The sequence below is a fragment of the Calypte anna genome, chromosome 4B (assembly GCF_003957555.1).
Source record: "Calypte anna isolate BGI_N300 chromosome 4B, bCalAnn1_v1.p, whole genome shotgun sequence".
NCBI lineage: Eukaryota > Metazoa > Chordata > Aves > Apodiformes > Trochilidae > Calypte > Calypte anna.
In genome coordinates this window covers 16,710,540-16,734,259 of record NC_044249.1, presented here as the reverse complement: position 1 = coordinate 16,734,259, position 23,720 = coordinate 16,710,540, and the positions used below count along the sequence as shown (strand labels likewise).

At 41.1% G+C, this 23,720-nt stretch overlaps 1 protein-coding gene across 5 annotated transcripts; it reads right to left on the bottom strand.

The window, feature by feature from the left end:
• Window positions 1-283: 283 nt before the first annotated feature.
• On the bottom strand, window positions 284-22,651 carry TMEM129 (transmembrane protein 129). Of its 5 annotated transcripts, none has more exons than XR_003987558.1 (15): window positions 22,404-22,651; window positions 21,348-21,822; window positions 18,929-19,088; window positions 17,191-17,435; window positions 10,698-10,814; window positions 9,436-9,540; window positions 8,603-8,722; window positions 7,302-7,451; window positions 6,388-6,525; window positions 5,499-5,615; window positions 4,382-4,486; window positions 3,844-3,957; window positions 3,431-3,544; window positions 2,487-2,669; window positions 284-1,630 (listed from the first exon to the last, which is right to left on the bottom strand). XR_003987558.1 is itself a non-coding variant. In XM_008501889.2 (14 exons), exons 1-13 carry the CDS (start codon window positions 22,606-22,608, stop codon window positions 3,439-3,441), a joined length of 2,157 nt encoding a protein of 718 aa, XP_008500111.2. In that variant the 5' UTR covers window positions 22,609-22,651; the 3' UTR covers window positions 284-1,630; window positions 3,431-3,438. The 5 variants fall into 5 exon arrangements, 1 of the variants encoding a protein (XP_008500111.2); XR_003987560.1 differs by having other exon boundaries at window positions 2,500-2,669; XR_003987559.1 differs by having other exon boundaries at window positions 2,487-2,652.
• Window positions 22,652-23,720: the final 1,069 nt, after the last annotated feature.

The following is a 23,720-nucleotide window of genomic DNA, read 5'->3' as shown; positions in this document are numbered from 1 at the left end:
ACAATTCTCATGGCAGAATGGGTGCTGAGACCTCAGCTGCCCCCTTTCAATAGTTTATAATGCACAAGTTCATTACAAGGTGTCAAAACACAAACAGAGGGCTTGAACACAAGTTGTAAACTCCCTTTAAGAGTTTGATTTAAACTGAGGAGTCCTCCTTTCAGCAATGGCTGAAAATCCCACAATACACAAAGCACCCCAAACCAAAAAAGGATTAATGAACCCACATATTCCTTTTACAACAAAACTCTGACATTAGAGCAAAAACAGACTTAACAGGGATTTTTGAAGTCTTTAATTCATCATAAAGACAAAATGCCAAAATGTCATACATTGCCTCATTTACAGTTATCATAAATTACATGGAAGCATGCACAATGGAACAACAATGTGCTAAATATTACCTCTTTAAAAAGTGCTGTACAGATGTGTTCCTTGTATATACACATTCCATGCTCTGTTTTGTGTGACTGAACCACCCTTGTGCAGAGACACTGATGAATCCCATGCCTGCAGAAAACATTTTGGAAGGGACTGGGAGCAGTTTCTAGGGAAGCAGTTTACTTCCACATCAGTAGCACAGTGGGGTTTTGGTCCTTGGGTACACTGCCAGCCACACAGCAAAGCTGCTGTGACATCCCCAGTACTTGCAGTTCTGCAGTGGCCTTGCAAAAAGCCAAACAGAACTCCTGCAAAGAGACAATTCCCAGCTTGAACAGATATTTATAACCCTGTACATGCCACATAAAATGCCACAAGGACAGTAAAAAATTCTCATAACTGGCATGTTAATCAGGTCTAAACTCTACTGCAGTCACAGCCCCTGCTTTGACCCTCTCAGCACTGTGCTAGAAGGGTAAAATAAAGGAGAACTTATCTACACACCCCACAACCCTTAGCCTGGACACCCCATGCCCAAGAGCAACTCCAAACCTGCAAATACTGCTGCTCACCTCCAGCTGCTGTAGAACAGCAGGCACTGAACTCATCCTCACTTGCCCTTAGCTATAGATTGGCTCTTCAGGTCAGGTTGTAACACCCATAAAAGCAAAATCCAAATAATTAGGCTGCCTTGCTGTTCAGCCACTCATCCTCTCAATAACCATCTACCTTTCTTTTCTCATCTCTTAGTAGGCTTAGGTAACTCCTAGTTTAATATAAGTATCTCAGAGAACTGTAAACAGCCAAACAGATGACTGCCTAATCCACAAGCTAAGAACAGTTTGTCTTTAACAGCTGGAGAAAGGTTGAAATTATCTACATTCTTTTGAAGCAGTTTTTCAGGTTGTATGTACAACTCTTGTCCAGTGGAAGAAACAAGGGCTCACGTCCTTGGTTTAAGCAGGGACATTCTTCATTCTCACTCAGTACTGGACCAATTTGCCAGCATAACATCAGCACACTCTTAAGTAGCATGATCTCCAAACTGCAACAGCAGGATCCATCCACTGAAGGAGCTTTACAGTATGATGCAAATGTCATTTGTCAATGCAGATAAAGCAGAAACATTCTCACAAAAGCTTTAAGGAACATCCATCATTGTTGTGGCACAGGCTTAACAAAATCTGGAGTTTTACACTTGAGGCAGAGCTTGCAGAAGACAATCTACCCTTAAAAGATCTGGAGACACCTAAAGAAAAAGGTAGATAACTGTGTTATAAATACAACACACCTAGTCATGAACAGCAAAACATTTACTATTTTAAGCTGTAGTGTTGAGGTAGCAGTAAATGGAACAGAGCACTGTATATGGTGAGCTTGGAGCACAGAATAAAAGACAATCATATTGCCCATAGCAGTAAAAGTGTCAGAGACAGCATGAACACTTTGAGAATATAAGTTCCTAGAGTCCTACATAAACTCTGTTTTTCTCTTTCTGTGTAAGAGAAAATTAAGCAGTTGAGCTTATCTTTCCCAACCCCTCACATTATTTCCAGCTGTCACTAAATGAATACATTTTTCTCTCAGTTCTAATTAACATTTTCCTGCCACATCTTTAGTGTTCTACTAAGTATTTTTCCTTCAAAAAGCAACCAGACACATTCAAGCTTATTTAGCTGGGCTGTGAAACAGCCACATTTTTCCTGTTTGAGACAAATTTCAGCAAAAGGGTGTGTAGTGTGGAGTTCTACCACGTCCCCCCCCATCTTGTTTTCAAGCAACAATCACCTTCCACAGATGAAGTTCTTGCCATCTGAGAGTTAATCACACCTAAAGAACACAGTTAAAGGCAGTGTCTCACTAAACACTGATCTTTGCATGCCAGGAAACCAATGTCTTGCTCCACATTCACTTTAATTCACTTTTTAAACTTTACAAGTCAAAGATATTTTTTCTTTAGAATGAGTGAACCCACTGAGTATGTACACTCCTTAATACAGCCTTATTTACAAAAGCCAATTGCAGAGGAGCTAAATACCAACTACAGAGAAAAAAAGCTTTCAACTGTATGTATATGTATGTATATAAAGTCTTGATTCTTTTACCTCCATAGTTCACCTTATGTTGACTGCACATATGCTGACTGTAAATCTTTCTTGCACTGCAGATCTGATGGGACTGCACCAGTTTTCCAAGATGTGATCTCAGACTACATCCCTATTCTTCAAATTTTTTTCAGCCACAGGAGAACATCCTTCTTCTTCAACACTTCTATATTCAAAGAGAGACTAGATATTTTCAAATACTGAATTAGCACTTCAGAAAAGTGAATCCATTTGTCTTATTCACGCTCAAATAATTTAAATTACAAATCAATAAGTCAATAGAAAAATGCCACTAGCAGTTTTAAAGAGATCTATCTGCTTTTTCTTCATATTGATAGTATTAAAAATATAAATAGTACAAAACTAATTGTGTGATGTTCTTAATGAGTTTCATTTTGCAAAATATTTCAAGATTATTAAACAGACATTTATATCCTAGCCCATAATGCTTCAGAACCTGTATTAAATGTGGATAAAGGACAATCTAATCACACCAAATATTACCTGCTAATAAAACCTGTTTCACTCAGAATACTACCCATTCTACTAATGGACTGCAGGAATTTACAGTCTGAGAGAATTTTTCAATTAAATCTACCAGTGCAAATACAAAGTTGTAACTTTGCCACAAAAATATTAAGAATTGCTACTGAAATAATTTAAAAACCTGACACTTTTCGTTCAGGTGATAAGAAAAACACCTATGTTTTCTGTCTGAAAAGATATGCATCACTTAACTAAGGCTGAAATATTGGCTCTTTTAATTAAGGTGCTGCATTAAACATAAGAGGATGGGATAAAATACTAATATAATAAAGAAATAATAAGAGAAATGGAACTGCTTGAGCTGAACAGTTGGATTCTACAGAATAATATGCATATAGAACAATATGCATATGGGCTACTGAAACAATAGGTAAAATCAGTGGTCAGCATGAACTTACCTTGGTATTTAAATGTTTTTCCTCATTATTCTATCTTCAGCACTTGCACTTCCCCATCCTCTTCCAGGGTATTCTGACTGATGTCCTTCCAATAAACTGCTACAAAGTTTAAGCCTACAAATGAAAAAAACCCCAAAGACTAAGTGGCTTTATTATGGTAACCTTTTAATACCAAATACAGCTATGACCTCTTATTTAAAACAACACAAAATATAATATGAGAACATAAGGACAAAATTTTACCATAAAATATGCTGTCCAACACATCCCTAAAAAGAACAGTAAAGAAACATGTATCTGTGTTTGTGATAAGACCTTGGATTGAAAGACAGCAATAAAGCAACTATGCTCCTAACTTAATACACAGGGAAAAAAAAAAAGAAAGCTCCTTATTGATGAGCTGTATTTTATACCTTTCCATCCTGCAGTCTGTATCACTGCAAGTTTTGCTGTCAGGCAGAAAGAAGTTGCTTTTTTTCTGTTTCTGACTGTTCCATCCTGAAGAACAGCTGCCTGAAATGGGGTCACTGCATAAAAACAAATAACTATCATTGTGGTCAGCTACAGAACAGCTTAATCTCTAAGGAGACAGAGAGAAAGCTTTCAGCTCCCAGGCTGAGGAAGTGAGAGGCCAGCAACAACCATGGTGAGCAGTTCTGTAAAATATCACTGCTTTCCATAAAACAAAGAGGGTGAAAGAGGCTCAGCATCTTCCAGCATTAGTTAATGGCAGAAGCAGCAGAAAGCACCAAGGGGAGAGTCAGACTGGGAAAAGCCAAATGAACTCAAAGAACAAAAATAGTAACCAAACATACCACATGCTGGGGGAAATGTACAGAAAAAAAGTAGAATTAAAGAGCAAAGGAAAAGAAAGATTTAAAAAAAGCAAAGGACATCTTTACAGTATAAGCAATGAACAGAAAGAACATCATACTCATGATGGTTATTTACCTTGTTTCTACACCTTGTTGTACTGTCATTACTTCATCATTTTCACCAAAGGCTTCCCACTCTGAGCACCTTGAAAGCACCTCCTGATGTCCTGGTTCAGTCAGACTAGAAAGGAAGTGAATAGATTTGAAACCATGAACCTGTGCAACACATTTCCTAACTCTTCTGAAGGGGACTAAGAAGAGAGAAAAAACCAACACCTATGTAAACATTGTTACAGAGAGTATTGTGAAAAGTCTGGTAAACTCCCAAAACACTTAAAAGTCTTTCAGTTTCAGTCTTCTTGTAGTTTGCATAGCTTATCATTTCCTATTTGTAGGAAGAATTCTTATGCAGCAGGCAGGAAACGGGAAGAAAGGAAATATGAGACCAATCACTAGAAGAGTAGCTGAATTCCTGAACTTACAATAAAGGTGTTAGCCTGAAAAACTCCACCCTTCTCTTACCCCAATTTTAAACATTAACCTCACTCTGTCCCAATCACAGGCTGGGTGACCAGCTCCTGGTTGCTTTAACAAGCACCTTCTTCCACAAGGCAGGGGAAAACTTAAACCAAAATACACAGAGCTCCTTTCATATCCCTTCATGAATACATATTCTCTGTAATACCTGTAGCAAACATAACATGGTAATAATTACACAGGCAGTGTCAGTACTTGCTGACAGATTCATGAGTGTGCATTGGGCTCCATTCCTTTAATATAACACTCATCAACATGTATATGCTCTGCATGCCAAAAAGCAGAATGCAATGCATGTACAAAGTGTGTGATATAACTCTGGCAGACACCTAACAATTCTAGAATTACAGCCTCTGAAAGAGAAGCCAGATTCCAAGAGAAACCAAGAACAACACATTAGTCTTACCTAATTCTATACACAAGAACACCCTACATTGTGTTATCTGGCACTGAAGTTTCTTTACCTGTGTAATGGATGGCTGTAAATATTTGTTATCATACAAAACAATTATTCTGGCATGTCTTCCCTTCCTCATTGAGCTGCACATACATTTAAATAAAATTAAACTATTAACAAGTGGAGGGATAAACACTGGTCATATTCCAAAAGTCAGCTCATATACCAATGAAATTCCTTATGGAGAATCATTTCATACCTTTCCAGTGTGTGGTACATGTGCACATAATGGTTTTTGCTCTGTGAAACCACAGAAGAGTCAGAATTGTTTCTTTTTCTGCGCTTCCATACTGGAGAAGAATCAGGAGAACAGGGACTACAGAAAGAACACACAGATTTTACAAATACAACATTTTCCACCTGTGTTTAAATGCTTAGAGTTCAGCAAAATAATGGCATGTGCCACAGAAAAATACTTTTTGAGGTATGATTCTTCAGTCACAACAGAGTAACACAGAGAAAATGGCTCAAATTATGGTAATCAGTCCACTGTGGTGTTTTGGAAAGTGAGCCCAGTCACTTTTTGACAAAAAAACTTTGAAGCAGAACCATTTGCATCTCCATGCAGGTGACCTTAGTGACCTGAGGTTTACTGAGGTGATCTCAGTAAACAGGGAACTGCACAAGATGCTTCACCCTTAGTCTCCCAGCTGCTCTGTAGACAGGTATAAAACTTTTAATTAAGGACAGGCACTATTGCTTCTGGAAAAGATACACCTGCCAAGAGTGGCTAAAGAATCCTAGAATGGTTTGGGTTGGAAGGCACCTTAAAGATCATCTAGTTCCAACCCCTACTTGGAAACCTCAATACTCCACTGTATAAACAGAGAAGCTGAAAAAGCACTGCCTTTTTCTGCTGTTAATCATGGAATTCTGTAATGATGGTAATTCTCCCACATGCAATGCTCTGTACCAGTGAGGAATTACATTCAACAGCAAAAGTGCCAAACTCCAAAGCTAAGCATTAATTACCCTCCCTCATGAAATATTTCCTACAAAAAAAAAAAACAAAAAAAACCAAAACCCTGACAGCATCAACACACATTGAATAATCCCAGAAAGTTAACCACACAAGTTTTATCTAATACCTTTCTGGTGCATAGTCAGTTTGTCTGCATTCATCTTCACTCTCATTTCTCTTCTGCTTTTCATCAAATACAAAGGAGCAAGAAACATCCTGATCTTTGCAGAACCATTCCTGGGAACTACCTGAGGGTTCTGTGTTACTAAAAACAGGAGGACAAGAACAAAACAAAAACATTTAAAATACCATCCATCTGGCTTCCCACTCCAAGCAGAACACCTGCAGTAAGAACTATTGCTTCATCTGAAATCCAGATGGTGCAAAAACCTGAAACCTCACCACAGGCCAACTGCAACACAACTGAAACTACTTACACAAAGCATTTATGGCACTAATAGAATTCTTTTCACCCTTTTCCTCACAATTTAGTAGTCCAAATCTTGTAAAGTACTAGGTAACTAGTGGAACTAGCCTTGCTACAGGAATTCAAAGTCCTTTGAAGACATAAAATGAAAAAAATCCATCCTGAACACAGTTGCCACTCTCCTGCAGCACACAGAAATCTCTCTCCTATCCTTCTTATCTTTAATCTTCTTATCCTTCTCAAATCCTCTAAGAGTTACTGTAGGAGAAAGGCGGGTTCACTGACATCAGAAAAAAAGAAAATCAAAGTCAAGGAACAATTATCACCTATTTCTGCCCATCCCTTTCTAGAAAAAACATTTTATCTTGTCCTTGCCAATGTAAACACACAGGGGAAAAGAGCATTCTACTGTAGACAAACCAAATGTCTTCCTCCCCAGAACACCTTCTGGAGGTTAATCTAGACTAAGTAACAAGAATATCTTGAAGCATTCAAACAGACATTCATTCCTGAGCCTACTCTCCTCTCGTGCTCCCAGTCAGGAATGCTCTAAAGCAAATACAGAGCTCCCTTGTGAAGCAAGAGATTTGCTGACTTAATTCACCCATACACACACTGGCTGCAGATCCCAGGTTTCTTCAGTGGGAGGATCCCAGGCATGCAGTGCAATCTTCCACAGCCTGATCTGCTGGTCCCAGGATCTACGGCTGTACTTCTTAAATTTGTTGGGAGTTCTAGGATGAACTCCTGGTATTCGCTGATTCCTGTAAATACACAGGAATATTTATTAATAGTTCAGAACATGATTTTTATTCTTAAAAAAAAAACAAAACCCAGTCCATCAAGTCACATAGGGATCAGTGACCTAATGCATATGATTTTCACATTTTTAAATACTTAAACAAAATGCATGCCTTCTAAATCACTGTCAAAAAAAGACCACACAAGCAATTAACAATAATGTGCTATGCCAGACCAGAGCTTCATCCACTTCAGCACTCTGACAGCTGCCAAAAGCAGATCCCTACCACCCATGGACAAACATGAACCAGAAGCAGCATAACTCACACCCCTTCAATAGCATCCTTGCCTCCATCTGTTTGTATCTCAAGTTTTCCTGAGTCAAGTGCAGTTTCTTTTTATTAACTGAGTCTGGATCAGAAAGAGTTAACTTCCCTCACAGCAGTCCCCATAGTGCTGTGTCTCAGATTTATGGCTAAAACAGTGCTAATAACACACTGATTTTTGGCCTTGCACAGCTTCAAGGCCTTCTTGTTTTCCCACTCTGCCCCTCCTCCTTCACAGCCACTAAGCTGGGGTGGAACAAAAAGCTGAGAGGAGAAATCACTGGAGCAGATGACTGGAATTACCCAGAGAGATATTCCATTCCATGCTTAGCAACAAAATGAAACAGAGCAGAAGAAGCAGTGGAGAAATCTTCCAGAGTGGTCACTGCTCAGAGCCTGCCAGGGCACCAGTCTGCTTCTGGAAGGGAATGAGGTCAACTCACAAGCATCTTCAGTGAATTTTATTGCACCCTGGTTTGCCTTACCAATACTTAAATTCAAGGCTTTATTCAGCCCTCATTCAGAGCTGTCCTTTCCTGGTATCAATTAGCTTCACACTGGCTTAGCAACAGTCACCAGAAGCATCACAAGGAGTTGTTTAATACAGAATTCATTTAAAGTATATTTGCTACTAGCAACAGCAATACTCAAAGGGAACATTAAATTTTCCCTAACTAAATTTGCTCACATTCAGAAAACACCTGGTTTCTCTAAAAAAATAAACTGACTCAAGTTTTTGTTGCTTGCTGTTCATATAATTGCAAGAGAACTAAAGCTGTGTGCTGATCCACACACAGCAGGAACAAATCAAGACTTTATCTGGAAATGTGCAATGTAATACAACTTACTTTGGAACTTCTTTAATGTATCTGTCATATGCAAGGGTATTTTTTCCAAAATTGATCTGTTTTTGTCTTCTCCTCAGAACCACCTCATCTGTTTCCCTTTCAGCTGCATTAGAAGGATCACTTGAAAGAGAACATAATAAAAATTAGAATTAAGTTGAAAAGAAGCTTAATAGCTTTACCACAAGTTATATAAACACACACTCTAGACCTGCATGTATTCGTACTCTGACAAACAGTCTGCACTCCTCTGACTTCATTAGTTTATGGAAGTGAAGGTTGTGCTAACCAAATTAATCACTATTTTGCAAGGTCATGCAATTGCTCAGGTTTATAACAAGTAAACATACACCTGAGGGTACTGGTGCTAGAGCTGCCTTGGTAAAAGCTTATAGTCAGTCCTACAACAAGCAAATGAACTGATCCACAATTATTACAGATATGTATAACAATCTCCTCATATAAAAATGAAAAAGCTTAACCTCAATAAAATGAAGACACAAAATACAGGAGGCAGCCTGAATGATCTAACAGCAGTTTTTCTCTCCAAGCCTTGATGGCTGGTTTTCATCTTTCCTTTCACTATTCTACTACTTTCTCCTACAGAAAGTTGTGACAAACATGCAATGTAAGCTGGAACAGAAGAGACTGAAATTATCATACAAGAAGCTTTTGAGGTAAGTCTTCTCAGTGCTCAGCCCCTTAAGGCTTCCTTCAGGCTTGATATGTAACAGCCTGGCTGTGTTTCAAACCTTCGTTAATGCATGTAGAGCAGTCAGAGACCAACAGATGGCTGTTGCTAAAACCAACCCAACAACAGTTAATTCAGTACCTACTTTGTAATCTTTTTACTTGATGTCCTCATTGTTTTGTCTTCTTCAATTCTACCTTCCCAGTCAGGACAGTCAGAAAGAGGCCTAGAATGTTCTGCTGTTGCTGAGCTGGAAAATGATGAGAACTCATTATGAACATTTGCTGTTTTTAACAAATTACTTAACAGAAACTTCAACAGCTCCAGGACTATAACATCATGGGTATGCCCCTCCTGTATTTCAGTTCAAAGTTAAACAAATTAAAAACATTTCAATTTACCTTCAGTAGCGATATAAAATAACCAATTTCACTTTGAAGGGAAAGGCAATAGTAACAAAGTGAATTTCGTGTCAGAACCCAAGACCTGCCAAACTCTTAAAGTACTGCTGGCTCAGCCAATGTGAACCCTTCTCACTGCTACTTGAGGACCTTCCCACTACTGCAACTCCAACAAAGAGCAGTTTATGAAACCACTCCAGGTCAAAAAATCAGTCCAGTCACTGCTCCCTCTGGACAACTAAGGACTTTGTAAAGGACCAGCAACGTGCTTAAGAAATAGATAAATGCCCATCACATGAGCAGAAATAACATTTTGTCTATCATATCCCACCAGAACCATCTCAAGAATGTAAACTCCTCTATGTAAAGCCAAAAAGAGAGTCATTAAGCTTTTACTTAAATAATTAGTTGTATCATTAATGTTTTCTGAGTAGAGAAACACCTATTTGGTTCCCCATTAACTTCATATCCATCTCAACACTTCCTTCACCTAAGTTTTTTAATTAGAATATCCAAACCGAAAGCAAAATACACCTATATACCCACCTATAAAATTTGATCTCCTCTCAGATTGTCCTTGATACTGAACTACAGTAACAACAACTAAAAAAGTATTTACTAAGAAGTATTTACTAAAAACTATAGGACAGCTGAGTGTACTGAGTGCAGAGCCAAACATCATCATTTGCCCAACTTACATAAAAAGATGTGTAAGCAAAACAGAAAAAGTAACAGCATATTGCTTCTGTGAGAGTTTTATACTAACACTGAAGACTTTCACAGCAAAGGGATTAACCTACTGCATCTGTATATACCATTTCTCTTTCATATGGAATACTTGTTAATATGGCATGTACTTTAATTAGACAAACTGAATGGTCTTTGCATAACACACATATAATTTGCTAACTCTGTGCTACTGTATTATTAGAGAACAATTTAATCACATCCATGGTCTTGTTTGATTTTTACTGAAAAGAATGCAAAGTGGAGATTTCTTTCTTACCTCTCCAACCACTGGTTGAAATGACTACATTGATACTCCTCAAACATCAAAGAATCTGAATCATTCCATCTTCTACATTCTTGTTCTTGATGCCAGCAGTGTGCATGTTGCACAGAACTAGAAAACAAGAATTTTCATCAGAAATCAAGTCACTGGTAGTGCCTGATCATTCCCTATATAAAATCAGTATGAACAACCTGAGTATTATCATTTATAGTTACAAAACAATGATCTGGCAGACACTTGCATCAACTTACTCATTCAGGCAACACTAACTTAACAATTTCAATTGTTAATAGACTGGAGAAAAGGTCTTTGACTTATGCAATGAAGACATTAAAATAAAAACCCACCAACTTTAATATTTAGGTAGCTAAAGTGTGTTTATTTCCAAACAAAAAGGGGGGAAAAAACCTACTCAGAACTGTGTTTATGGAACTGCAGGAACATTCTGACATTCATAGACTGTCCTCTGTCAGCAATACATTATTTGACATTACTTTATTATTGACACTATATACTGTTCATCAACTACTAAACTCATGGGAGAGGCAAATACAGAAACATCACTTCAACAGGAGAAAACAGCATGTCTAAGGAAAACAGGTCAAATGCTTATATGGAAACCCTTCTACACATAAATGCCAGACACTGCTATGGAGTCTTCCCAAATGAGCTGTGGACAAGGAGTTAAGAGTAGGATGCTTGCAACATGTTGTAAGGACAGCCTGACTGCTTAAGGATCAGGAGTTATCTGCATTTTCCTCCTCAGTTCTGACGGCTTTAACATCTCAAATGACAGGTTAGTAGTCAAAACACTATCTCAGCGTCTAACACCAGACCTGGCCTCGGGCTAAGGACCACACCTGTACATCTGCAGCCTGGAGCAGTTCTGTACCTGCCAGTAAAGGGCAAACACACTGCTCTGTATGTGCGAGGTCTCTGCACTTCTAAAGTCAACAAGGCAGAGGGAAGGAAGGTTTCTGTAATTTAAATCCTGCCTTAACAACCCAGGTTTTCTTTCCCTTCCTCCTCCACCCTTGACGGGCTCTGGGAATTTCCTGCTCCCAGAGGGCTCCAAGTTACCACCACGCAGCACAAAAAGCTTTGCTCCTAACCACGGGTCTGGGCAAAAGGACACTTTGAACACACTCGGGTTTTGCAGACGGTGAAGCTGTGACCAGACAGAGACAGATTTCTCCAACCCCCTCAACAACAATTATTGAACTGAAAGTCTTGAAAGACACGGAGAAAACAAAGGGGAGGGAGGACACATTAAGTACAACACTAACTGAAAATCTAGATGAAAATACTAACCGAAAACGACGCCTTTTAGAAATATTCCAGTATTTCTTTTTTTTTCGCTTTTTTCCCCGGTGCTCTCCACCTGCAGCCCGAGGCCAAGCCTCTGAGACCTCCCCCCCCCCCTCCGCCGGGTCCCCAGCGTTTCACCCGAGCCCCCACACTGCTGCCTGGGCTCCGGCGCTTCATCCCCCCCAAATCCCACACTGACCCCGCTGTCAGAAGAGCCTAAAACCACCGACGGACACCCCCGCCCCAAAGCGAAGGCGTTTGGCGGAGGGCAGCAAGCACCCAACAGCTGCCTCTGCCCCCCACCCCTCAAGGGTAACCCCTGAGGGCGATGCTGAAGCCGGGGAAGTGCGTGGGAAGCCCACCCTGCGACCTCCCCACCGCCCACCTCCCCTCACACCAGGGGCGGGCAGCACCACACCTCATACCCCGAAGGAGCAACACCCTCCCTGCTCCAGCCACCTCGGCCCTCCACGGTAGCTCTCACCTGCGCAGTTCCCCCGGCTTCCCGCCGCCGGCGTAGCGGGGCAGATCCCGCTGCCCGCCGAACATGGCTGAGGCCGGCGGGACCTCCGCCGCCGAACATGGCTGCGCGCACCGCGCAGGGCACCGCGCAGGCACCGCCCGCCCCTCGTCCTGCCCCGTCAACTCAGGGTGGCCGCGCATGCGCAGCAGTCTGGGGGAAGCAGTGGTGAGGGGGAGGCGGGGAGCCGGGGAGGAGATGTTTGGGAGGTTCCAGGGGAAAAGGAATGTGGGAAGGGTTTGGGTTGGGAGGGACCTTAAAGTTTGTCTCATTGCAGTCCTGCTGGGTGACACCTCCCGCCCCACCGGGCTGCTCCGAGCCCCCTCCAACCTGTCCTTCAGCACTTGCAGGGATGGGGCAGCACCGCTTCTCTGCGCAGCCTCTGCCGCTGTCTCACCATACTAATAGTGAAGAATTTCTTTGTAATATCCAATCTAAATCTACCCTATTTCAGCTAAAAATTGTCTCCCTTTGTTCTGTCACTCCATTCCCTTGTAAAAAGCCTCTCTCCAGCTTTCCTGTAATCCCTTCAGGTACTGGGAGGCCACTGTAAGGTCTGCCTGGGGTCTCAAGACTGAACACACCCAACTCTCCCACTCTGCGTTCATCTCTATGGCCCTGCTCCCAACAGCTCCGTGTCCTTCCTGTGTTGGGGAGGCTCCAGAACAAGACAGAGTACTGCAGGTGGGGTCTCAGGAAGAGTGGAGTGAGAGAACCACAAAAAAATTAAAAATAATAAAAGGTTTTGCAGAGGGAGGGTGGGAAGTTGTTCAGTCCTGCAGCCCACGCTGCTACCTTCACCCCACAGGCACCATTTCCCTCAGGGTCTCTCCCTACACCCACCCAGCATGGGGGTGGTTGGACACCCACTCCCTAATCCAGCAAAAGCCCAGCTCTGACATGAGAGTGTTACAACATTCATTAGCCAAGGACTCATTTTGTGGCCACGTTATGTGGTGAGATAAACTGGCTCAGCAAAGGGGCCTGATGGGCATCACAACTTACACTCCAGAGTAGCATGTCCCACACTGCATAGCATCAATGGAATGCACCACATTCTCCAATTGCCTACACTTGTTAATGTATTTAAGCATTGTCACAACAGAAAAATACATCTACACAGGACATGTCATTGCTGCATGCCAGTGCTCCCAGGCAAGACAAATGTCAGGTCCATGACATGTGGTGTCATTCCTTCACCCCTGCTACTTATGGCAAGTACTTGGGTTCTTTTGGTTTGTTTGTTTTGTTTTTTTCCTGAGATGCATACATAGATTTTACACACCTTTCATTTATGCAACCCACTACATTTAGGTTATATCAGGAGAATTCATCAAAGAAGGAATTACCAGGTGCATCCCTCAGGAGAATTTAAGCCCTTTTTGGTTTTATGTGTTCTCAGCTAAAACAGTCAAGTAAGTCAGACTGTTTTCCACCCGTATAATGTTTTCAATGGTAAACATAACTTTAAATGAAAACCAGAAGTCTTACATAAAATTGAGTGTATTTTTTTATTCAGGTCTTGAAATAATTTTAAGATTAACTACATGTATTCATTAAGCCTTTTCCTTAAAGGCTATCCAAATGCTACTTTCTGGTTTAAAAAAGGTAAGCTACGTAGGTAAAAACACACCCAGACAAAAAAACACCCAACCACAAATAGCAAACCTTTCAGTATATCTTTGGAAGAGGATGTCTTGCAATGCATGTAAGAGCTTGGATATTTATATCTCAACTCCTTAAACATAGTAAAGTCAATATTTCTTAACAAATGGCACTCAGAATTTTATTCAGTTATGTCTTACTGAGGTTTAGCCTGACTGCAATGGTACCTTGCTGCAGTCTACTAAGTTTCAATGCAGCAAAAAATACTCATACTGAAGAGTTCACGTAGTAACACGATATTTTGATTTCCAGTTATGGCAAGCCTCATGTGAAAAAAAAAAAACCCAAAACAAACCTGTGTTCATGTAATGGAGTCAAAATCTATCCTGCTTAGACAAAATGCCTTTTTTGGGTTAGTAACTATGTTACCCTGAAAAATCAATAGATAAGGTATCTTTCCAATATTTTCTCCAATGCTACAATTACAGAAATAACACAACTGTGGAAATAAATAATATAGCCACAGCCCATGTTTTTAGAAGCACCCGTTCAGCTGAAACACATGAAAATTTGGGTTATACATGTATACACATATATTTATGCTGACACTGCATCACGTATGGATTATCTTATCATAATGACATTACATTTATGTAATATACTTCAATTTACCAACAGTGCTTACCCAAAAGTCAGTGATGTGGAAAAGTATAAACACTGATGAAAAAGCAACACTAAGTTATAATTAAGTCAAGAAAATCCTTTAAGTAAATAGTTTAGCCCACCACATTACTTGGTTCTTTTTTTTTTCTTAGAAAAGTGCTGTAAAGAGACTGATTCTAAACACTACCCTTATGTTTAAGAAATGTATTAAGATTGGGTGGGAGGCAATGTATTTTTTTTAACTGCAAAAAGAGTAAGGTCTCTAGGAACAGCACTATACGTGCATGTGGTTCTTTGGATGGTGACCTGAAGCTACCACAAAGACTATTTTTGTGCTCTGTTCTCATGTTCAGTGGTTTATTCAAGACTAATTAGATATCACATGACTGTGCAGGAAAAGGTCACAATTTCTCCTACTGCCACTAAAAGAATATGTCATGGATTTTTAACAAGATGGTTCTCTAACACAGCCTTTAAGAAGCTTACAAACTTTGGAGACATGCCAGATTACTTGGAGAACTTAAACTTGGAAAAAATGCTTCTTTTAAGGAACTTTACCCAGGCACTGTTATTAACATAAATCACAAATGTATTTTGGTAATTATTACTGTTTTCCAAGAGGCACTTCTGTGGATAGAGCACTACCATTGAGATGTATTAGTATTAGGCATTTGTGACTGTTACTTTGTTGTGCACTGCTACACTGCCAAAACTAAGATGACAAAAAGCAAAGTTCCACTGAAATGAAAGTTACAATCAATTCCAAGTAGGTTTCTGTAAAGAAGATCTCGACTGCACAAGCAGTGAGAAGACCAAAGCTCTCCAAAATGCAGCTTGCAGCCACATTGGCAACTGTTTCCTGGATCTAAGTACCGTTTGGTGTATTCACCACACAACTCGTACCTAGGCTGAGATTCTTAAGGACATCTTTCATAGCTGTGCTTCCAGCACTTGTACCTCTTTAAAGATCCTGCCACTTGTTTCTGCTCAAAACAGTTGCCTGTCATGGTAGTCAAGATGGTTTTTATCTCACCATTGGCATGTCCTCTGTTCTGGTGATTTACTCTAAGATCCTTCTGATTACATAGGTGGGAGGAATAAGGGCTTTTATTCTCCTAAATCCAAGCATTAAAATATTTCTTTCTCTCACTATTTGACCCACCTGTCTGCCTGAGGTCACTACCCCTCTTATGTGGACAACCCAAGCAAGCAGACACCAGCATCTCAGTCCCTGCAGTGCACAGGGTAAGAGCTCACACATTCTCCAGCAGCTTGAGGCTTTCCCCCAAGCAGTATCCTAAATAGCTGTTAAACAATAAGCACTGAACTTAGGTCTAAGCATAGAGCTCTCTTAAATTAATATGCAATGCCTTTATTTTAATTTACAAACTATTCTGATGCAGATCTTATCAAAAAGTGTGTGCATCAGTACCCTATGAATATTAAAACCTTGACTATTGCTGATGATCATTAGAATTAAAACTTGAAAGCTTTTGTTAATGATGGTCATTATGGTCATTCTTGGGGAATCTAGCACAGTCACTTGTACTTTTGTGATCCTGGCATCTCTTTCAGGTGAAACATTAGCTTAAAGGCTTCTAAACAGACAAGCTGTTTGTTTCAGTATTTAGACAGTTCAGATGTTTACTGCATTCTCTTGAAAGGTATAAAAAAGTCCACCACCTAAGAAGCATCAAAACTCTAAGCAACTCAGCTCCTGGAAACCAACAGATTTTACTATTCACAGCACTAGCAATGCTGATAAATGGGGCATGTTTCTGAATCCTTCTGTTGTTTGAAATAAACACATCCCTCAAATAATAAACTAGAGGCAGGTCAATGGAATAGAAGGTCTTCAGGGATTAAATCCTTTAGCCTACCAATACCAATCCCCTTTACAAGTGAAAAGGACCAGTAGAAGGAACAAAACTAGTATACTTATTTGATGAACACCTGCAAATATTAATAAGGATTTTACAAATGGATTAAAGAACAACAGGAGTATCACTGAAGTCTAACCAAAGTAATTTTCTGTTAGCCCTTTACTAAAAAAATCAAAACCCAAGTTAAAAATTTTAAAAATTTAACCTACATTAAAACTTGAAAAAATACTGCAAATACAGAGGGATGCCCTTGTCCTATCCAAGATATAAGAAAGCTAAACATACAGTAAAAAAAATAATAATTCCAGAATTGATATCTGATTAATAAAAATGAAACATGAGGTAAAAGTGGAGAGGAACTAGAAAGATTTACAACTGTTTTCAACATTGTAAAAGAAAGGTTTGAAGTCTGCATCCCTCAGAAACAAATCTAACAGGCCTTTTAACCAAACCCACTATGAAACAGATCGAAATTGAAAAAGTAAAAACATACCCGAGGATTATTCACCTTATTATGCAAACATCTAAAATGCAAAACTTGGCTCTGCAGGTGGGACAAGGCACTTGGCTGGACAGCCAGGTCTCTGGGTGCTGCTGATCCTGTCGGCTGGCAAACCACTTCCCCATGCAGGTCAGGCACCACATGGGGCGACAGTAGCACTGCTGGCATTCCCCTTCATTTGGCTCCTGGCAGTTCTTGATCAGCTTGATGTTAGCAATAGTCTGCATGCACCCTATGCAAGGCTCCAGCTCCTAAAGGAGGGGCAAAACATCAAAATTATGAAGTGCACAGAATGGTTGCTCTTCTTGCTCTCCAAAGGCATTTAGAAAAGTAAACTCAGCTGGGCAAAGCCTCATGGCAGAACTGCCTCACCAGAAGATACCAAATGGTTTCAGTCTCCAGAGTTGTGTTTTATTAGAAAACCCTCTAACAAAAGAGAACAAACAAAACCAAAATGACTGAAAATAAATGTTCTTTTTCTTGCTCCATCTGTTTCTAGAGCACAGCAGCCAGAGCAGGTCAGTGAGCAGCCACCTTGATCATTCAGACATACCACTGTTCAAAAATCATACCAATATAAAGTAAGGAAAATAAACAAAGCAAACAGTTCTCACCACTTGTTATAGCAAATAGGTGTTCTTATCTTCCATCTTTGTAGGTAAAAGACATAAATAACAGAAGGAATTGGGCTCTACTCAACACAGAGGGCACACATCTCGAAGGATGAGAAACCTACTTCTTGGATAATATTGGAATAATTGGTATTTTCCCACTGTTAATTATAACACATGAACTTGCACTTGCAACTAGGAAGATGAATTTGCTTTGCAATGTTTTACAATTAATAAACAATAATTAGCATTTGCCATGTGTCTTCCATCCAAAGCTCTCCAAGAACTGGACAAGTTCAAAAAGCAGCACACTGAGCAGGGGTGGAGATCATAATCCTATTTATACTGCTGTTGGTGTCACAAAAAGCAGCTGTGCTTTGTGGTCTCTGGATCCCACTTCCAGTGTCTCTTCTCTGGTCCTTGTGACAGATACACCCACCCTGAGTGAGTGAACAGCACCTTGGTCCAGGTACCAATGACAGAGATGGGACTGAAGTCAGCTTTGCTGCTCAGACTTTGAGAAGCTGTGCTAGGCCATATCTTCCTTCTCAGGACATTGCATAGGCCATGTCTTATCAGAGCTAATAGTGCTAGCCTGAGCTGGAACCACACCAAGCTAAAATTGCTACACCTGCACACCTGCATCTAGAGCAAAGGGGAATTTGAATATGAGTCTACAACTCTACACTATAAATACCTGCAGTGCCCCAAGCCCACTGAGTTCTGCACAGCAGCAGGCTGTCCCTCAGATAGGACACTTCTGAAGGTCACTCCTTGATGGAGAGAGATCTCTTACCCAGCATCTGTTATCTACAGCAAGGTAAGCAATTTTTTATATTTGATCTAAGCATACTGTATACAAGGTAGCTTAATAGTTAGGAGTGCAGTGAATAGTAGTGTTTGACTGCCCTTTAATTACCATTTGATTGCTGTTTGATTACCATTTAATAATAATTTTAATCATCCTTTAATCAGTGTTTAATAAAACCTTACAGTTAACCCCACAATAATAACTTCTCTTAATACTTCACCTACAACAGCCCCAAGTACACAGCTATCAATCACACAGCAACCCCAGGCTCACCAATATTGAGAAGGGTAATTTTTAGTCCCAGAGGTACAGAAAGTCTCACCTGAGTGCTTGGAACAGAATATGTCTGGTTAATTTCCACCAGAGATGTAAAGGTTTCAAGAAATAAATCACTAAGGCTTTGATGGATCACAACATTAGCTGCATTGCTGATGGGAGCACGGAGCTTTTCTCGGAGCTCCCCATACTCTGTGGAGTTCAACCTAAAAAAGAGATAAAACAAAATGTTCCCGTGAGTATCTATTCAAATACCTTGTTAGTACATTGCTGAGGTAAACATCAGAGAAGTGACTCCACAGAAAAGTTATACAGATTAGTAGGTAGGAGTTAAAATAAATACACAGTGAGCATTTTGTTTTCTTTTGCTGGTTAGTTGTTGGTTTTGGCAGAATTCAGACAACAGAACACACTGTCATACCTGTGTCAGATTGCCAACAGATATGCCAGAGATTAGCTAAAACATCATATAAAAATAAAGGAAGGCTTTTGAAGTAATCTGCATGAAGAAAAGCAACAGAGGTACATAAATCGTGCACTAATACATCCATGCACAATCTGTTCACCTTTTAAATATCTATTTATTTATACCATATATAAATTCTAGTTTATAAATTCCTGAAGGTAGAAATTAGAGTTGTATCATGTAGCACAAGGTGATACAATACACATAAGTATCATCAGAATGGAAACTAGTTTCTGTGATTTTTACAATACAATTTCAGATAAAACCAGAAATTTCACACAAGTTACACAGAGCTGCTGAGTGTGACTTACGCTTTGCTTAAGGCTGTACCAAGCTGTGTTTCACACTAGGTTGCTTTTGCTAAAGTCTTAGGTGAGGCCCACAGACCTCAAGTGGCCCACAAGACCTTGTGAGACATTACTGCTGTTACTTCTTTTTTTTTACAGCTCTGAACTGGAGATCCAGAACTTCCCAGCTCAACATTTACATTCATTAAACATCTTTCATGATGAAACCCTGGGAACACTGCCCTGAAATTCCTTGTTCTTCCTACCACTTGCTGTGTTCCCAGAGTCCAGTACAATGCAACGTTGGCTGTGCTTTAGCTCCCAGTGCCCTGCCTTGTTTTAACTGCCATAGGATAATGCTGTTTGTTAACAAATGCTATCTGTGCAAATAACCAGGATGCTTCTATCCAGAGAAAAAAATCTGCATTGAACACACAGTGAAATGTAGCCTGCCTGCAAAAAAGCATTTTTCTTCCAGAAAGATCCCACTGTATCTGATTCTAGATCTATACCTCTACATACATATCCTTAATAGGCAAATTTTGTGCTTTGGCACTTAAATCCTGTATGCCTGCATTGTAGCAGAGATTTGCTATTGGTGACACATCTTATTGTAAGAACTTTTAAACTTTTTTTCCCTAAAAGGAATTGTCAAAGAAGCCATGATTTTCCCAGCTGGGGATGTAGTTTTATCACTCTGCCATAAGCACTTGCAGAAGAAAATAATTAGTTGTTTAATACTTATTTAGTAACCACACTCACAGGTTTAGAAAAATCTCTTTTTATAGCATTGTCACACTTACCTTAACTAACCTCTTACTCTGAGCTCTGGAAACCTGAATATCTAACACAGTCACCTCTGTGCCTTCCTCATGTATGCCAGGACCCCTCTGCTCACTTAGTCTGGTCATCTGCTTGCTTTTAATTAACTGGTAAATAAACACTGCTGGCATACAAATTTACAGCAAGCAGACAATCAAATGCCTTTTCAAATACATACTTTTAGGAACACTAACATAACTCCTTTTAATGACATAAGGACAACAAAGATTTTAGTACCCTTCTATTCAGTGCTACAGGTTTCTGCAGTACTTTTACTTTTGCCTAGCTACACAGAGGGACTGCAGAAAAAAATCACACACGCCCTTGGAAAGCAAGCCCTACCAGTTCACAGCATGTTTGCTATGATTTACTGCTATGGAACACATAAATCAGAAATGAACCAAAATTACTTCCTTGCTTTAAGGGCAGTTGGCTTGCTGTAGCTCAGTGAAGCTCTTCTGAGCAGTGACAAAATTGAGCCTTGAGCAGAAGGAACAAAAAAAAAAAAAAAACAACTCATGGGTGAACAACAGCCAGTTTTAGACAAATTGCTTTCTCTGCCCCTGAAATCTGGAAGATAAATGATTCTCCCTTCCATTCCTGTTCTCCATCTTTGACCTAAGTTTTTCCAGTTACTTCTTTCTGCACCCAGCACCATCCTCTTCCTAAAAATGGATCGAACAGGGCAGTCCCTCTCCTTATCCACTGTGCATCCAATAGTGGAGGTGTATAGATCTTTACAACCTTTCTTCACTGCAGCACCGCATGGCAGAACTGGGAAGGGAGCAAAAAGAAAAGGATAAGACCAAGGGAGCCTTCAGATCTGCCACAGAAACATTCCATCAGCACCCTCAAGTAGTATATATAACAGAAGAGGGTGGTTGTTTTACCGGATATCAAATGCTTTCACATAGGGATTAATACTGGCAACACGGATGGTGAGGAACTGCACGGGCATATTTGAGTCTGGGGTGAGTTCATGCTGCCTGGAGTCTGTCACTGTCAAATGAATGTCCTGCTGCTGGGCAACGTGTAAACAGTAGGTGGTCACTTTAATCACCCAAGTGTCTGTAACAATCACCCTCGCTCCTGGGGCTCCAGTAGCAAATTTGTCGATTCTTCTAAATTCTGTATTGATGGAAGAAGCTACTGCCCTCCATCCTGACTGTGGGAGAGCATGAACAGCAAGTGTTCGGGCCAGTGGATGATTATTCCAACCTTTCCGTGACCAGTAATATGCCAGGGCACTGGTGACTGCTGGAAAGAGAACAGCGAAGAAGAAGAAAGTTTTCCATCCTTTTGAGGCCAGGTAGAAAAAATAAAGATGTTTTTCAGGTGCAGCAAAGCACATACCAAGGTAATAACCTGCAAGGAAAAAAAAACTTAGTTTTAGGAAGCAATTATGTATGTACATAAACACATACCCCTGAGTCATACAGTTCATCTGGCCAGCACGCTGACATCCAGGAGAGCTGCTGTTCTTTTGGATGACAACTCAAACTCAAGCACTCTGAGGTAAATTCTTACCTGTCACTGATTTTTACCAGAATTAGGTAGTTAAATGAAGCTGATCTGAATTGGCAGGTTAAACAAAATTACCCGTAAATTGACACTTACTTTGAGCAGAATTATATGGCTAAGGAAAGCTGATTTGAATTCACTGGGTAAATACCATACAATTGTAACTACATGTACTCCCTTTCAGCCAACGAGTTACAAAGCTCGTACATTAACAAAACAGCTCAGGAGATGCTAAAATCCTGTATTTCTAAGATGGACAGCGTAACCTTCGTGCGCCGGGCAGGAACCCCCTTGCTCCCGCCCAGCCGGGCACCGCATCTTCCCTGTCACCCCGAAGAGGCTGAGGCTGTACCCTGCCCGTAGGGAACCCCCACGCCCCGGTCCCTCCCTCTCTCCCTCCCTCCCTGCCGCCGTCCGGGGCTCACCCAGGGGCAGGAGGGAGTGTGCCAGGAGCGTGCCGGTGCTCCGCCGCAGGTGGTACTGCACGAAGGCCGCGTCCTCGCTGCCCAACCAGGCGGCCAGCAGGCTCTGCACCGTCAGCCCCGCCGACCGCACCTCGTCGGGCGGGAAGACGAAGCAGACGGCGAACACCAGGTAAGCCAGAGTGAAGGTGACCGCGGGGCTCTCCATGCTGTGCCCCGCCCGACCCGACCCGGCCCGGCCCGACCCGACCCGACCCGGCCCGGCCTAGCCCGCGGCTCCCTGGGAGCGGTAGTTCCCGCCGCAGCCCCGGATGGGCGGGTTGGGGCTGGCCCGGCCTGGGCGCTGCCGGGCGGGCAGATCCGCTGGGGCGGAGCCGAGCGCGGCGCTGCGCGGGGGTGGGAGCGCGGCCCCGGGGATGCGGGTCGGGATGTGGCGGGGCCTTGGTGCTTGATGGTCCCGGCTCCCCAAGGGAAGAGTCGTGGGCAGGGCGCCCATCTTCTCTCCCAACCCGAGTCTCCCCAGAGCTGGGGAGGATTTTTGCCTCCCAGCCGTGGGCCCTCCCTGCGCTTTGTGGACTCACAAGGTTTTTTTCTCCACAGGGCTGGCAAAAGAAACAAATCCCAGTTCTAAAGTTGCAAGAGCTCTGTTGGACACGGGCAGCGTCCTATGGAAGGAGGGGAATGGCCTGTTCTACATAAGGGTCTGAAAAACCTCTGGTTTTTAATGGTGTATTTTTATGTAGCATTTTCTGCTAAGAATGATCAAGACAGGGATGTACGATCTTAGAAAAGAAAGATATTGATCTCAGAATACTCCCAAATACAGTAAAGGGAGAGCCCTGACTGGGATCTCTGGTTACTACTGAAATACAAATAATTAATAGCCACAAGGAGCACCATTTCTCTTAGAATGCAATAAAACTCCTGCTTGTACCCTGTATTAACCATAAACCGCTGCATTTGGTTTTTTTAATTAAAGTGGAAATTTTATAACTGGAAAAGCACTGCAGGGACAGCAGCACACAATGTTACTGCTGTTGATAAGGAGCTGAATCAATAAGGGAACTCATGCTGACAGATGTTTGGTGTCACTGTTGTGGATGGAGAATTCATGGTAGTTTAGTGACTCTTGAATAAGACAGTTGCATCAGTAAAATCATGCTTGGATTACAGACATTTCATTCTAAAAAGATCATTGCTGGCAAGTTTTTGGTTTTAACAATCACCTCATTGTTGCTGTCCAACGGCTTAACAGTCAGGACTTTTAATTTGCTGAGCAGACTATGAAGTTCAATAGTAAAAATAAGGTTGTGAAGCAGG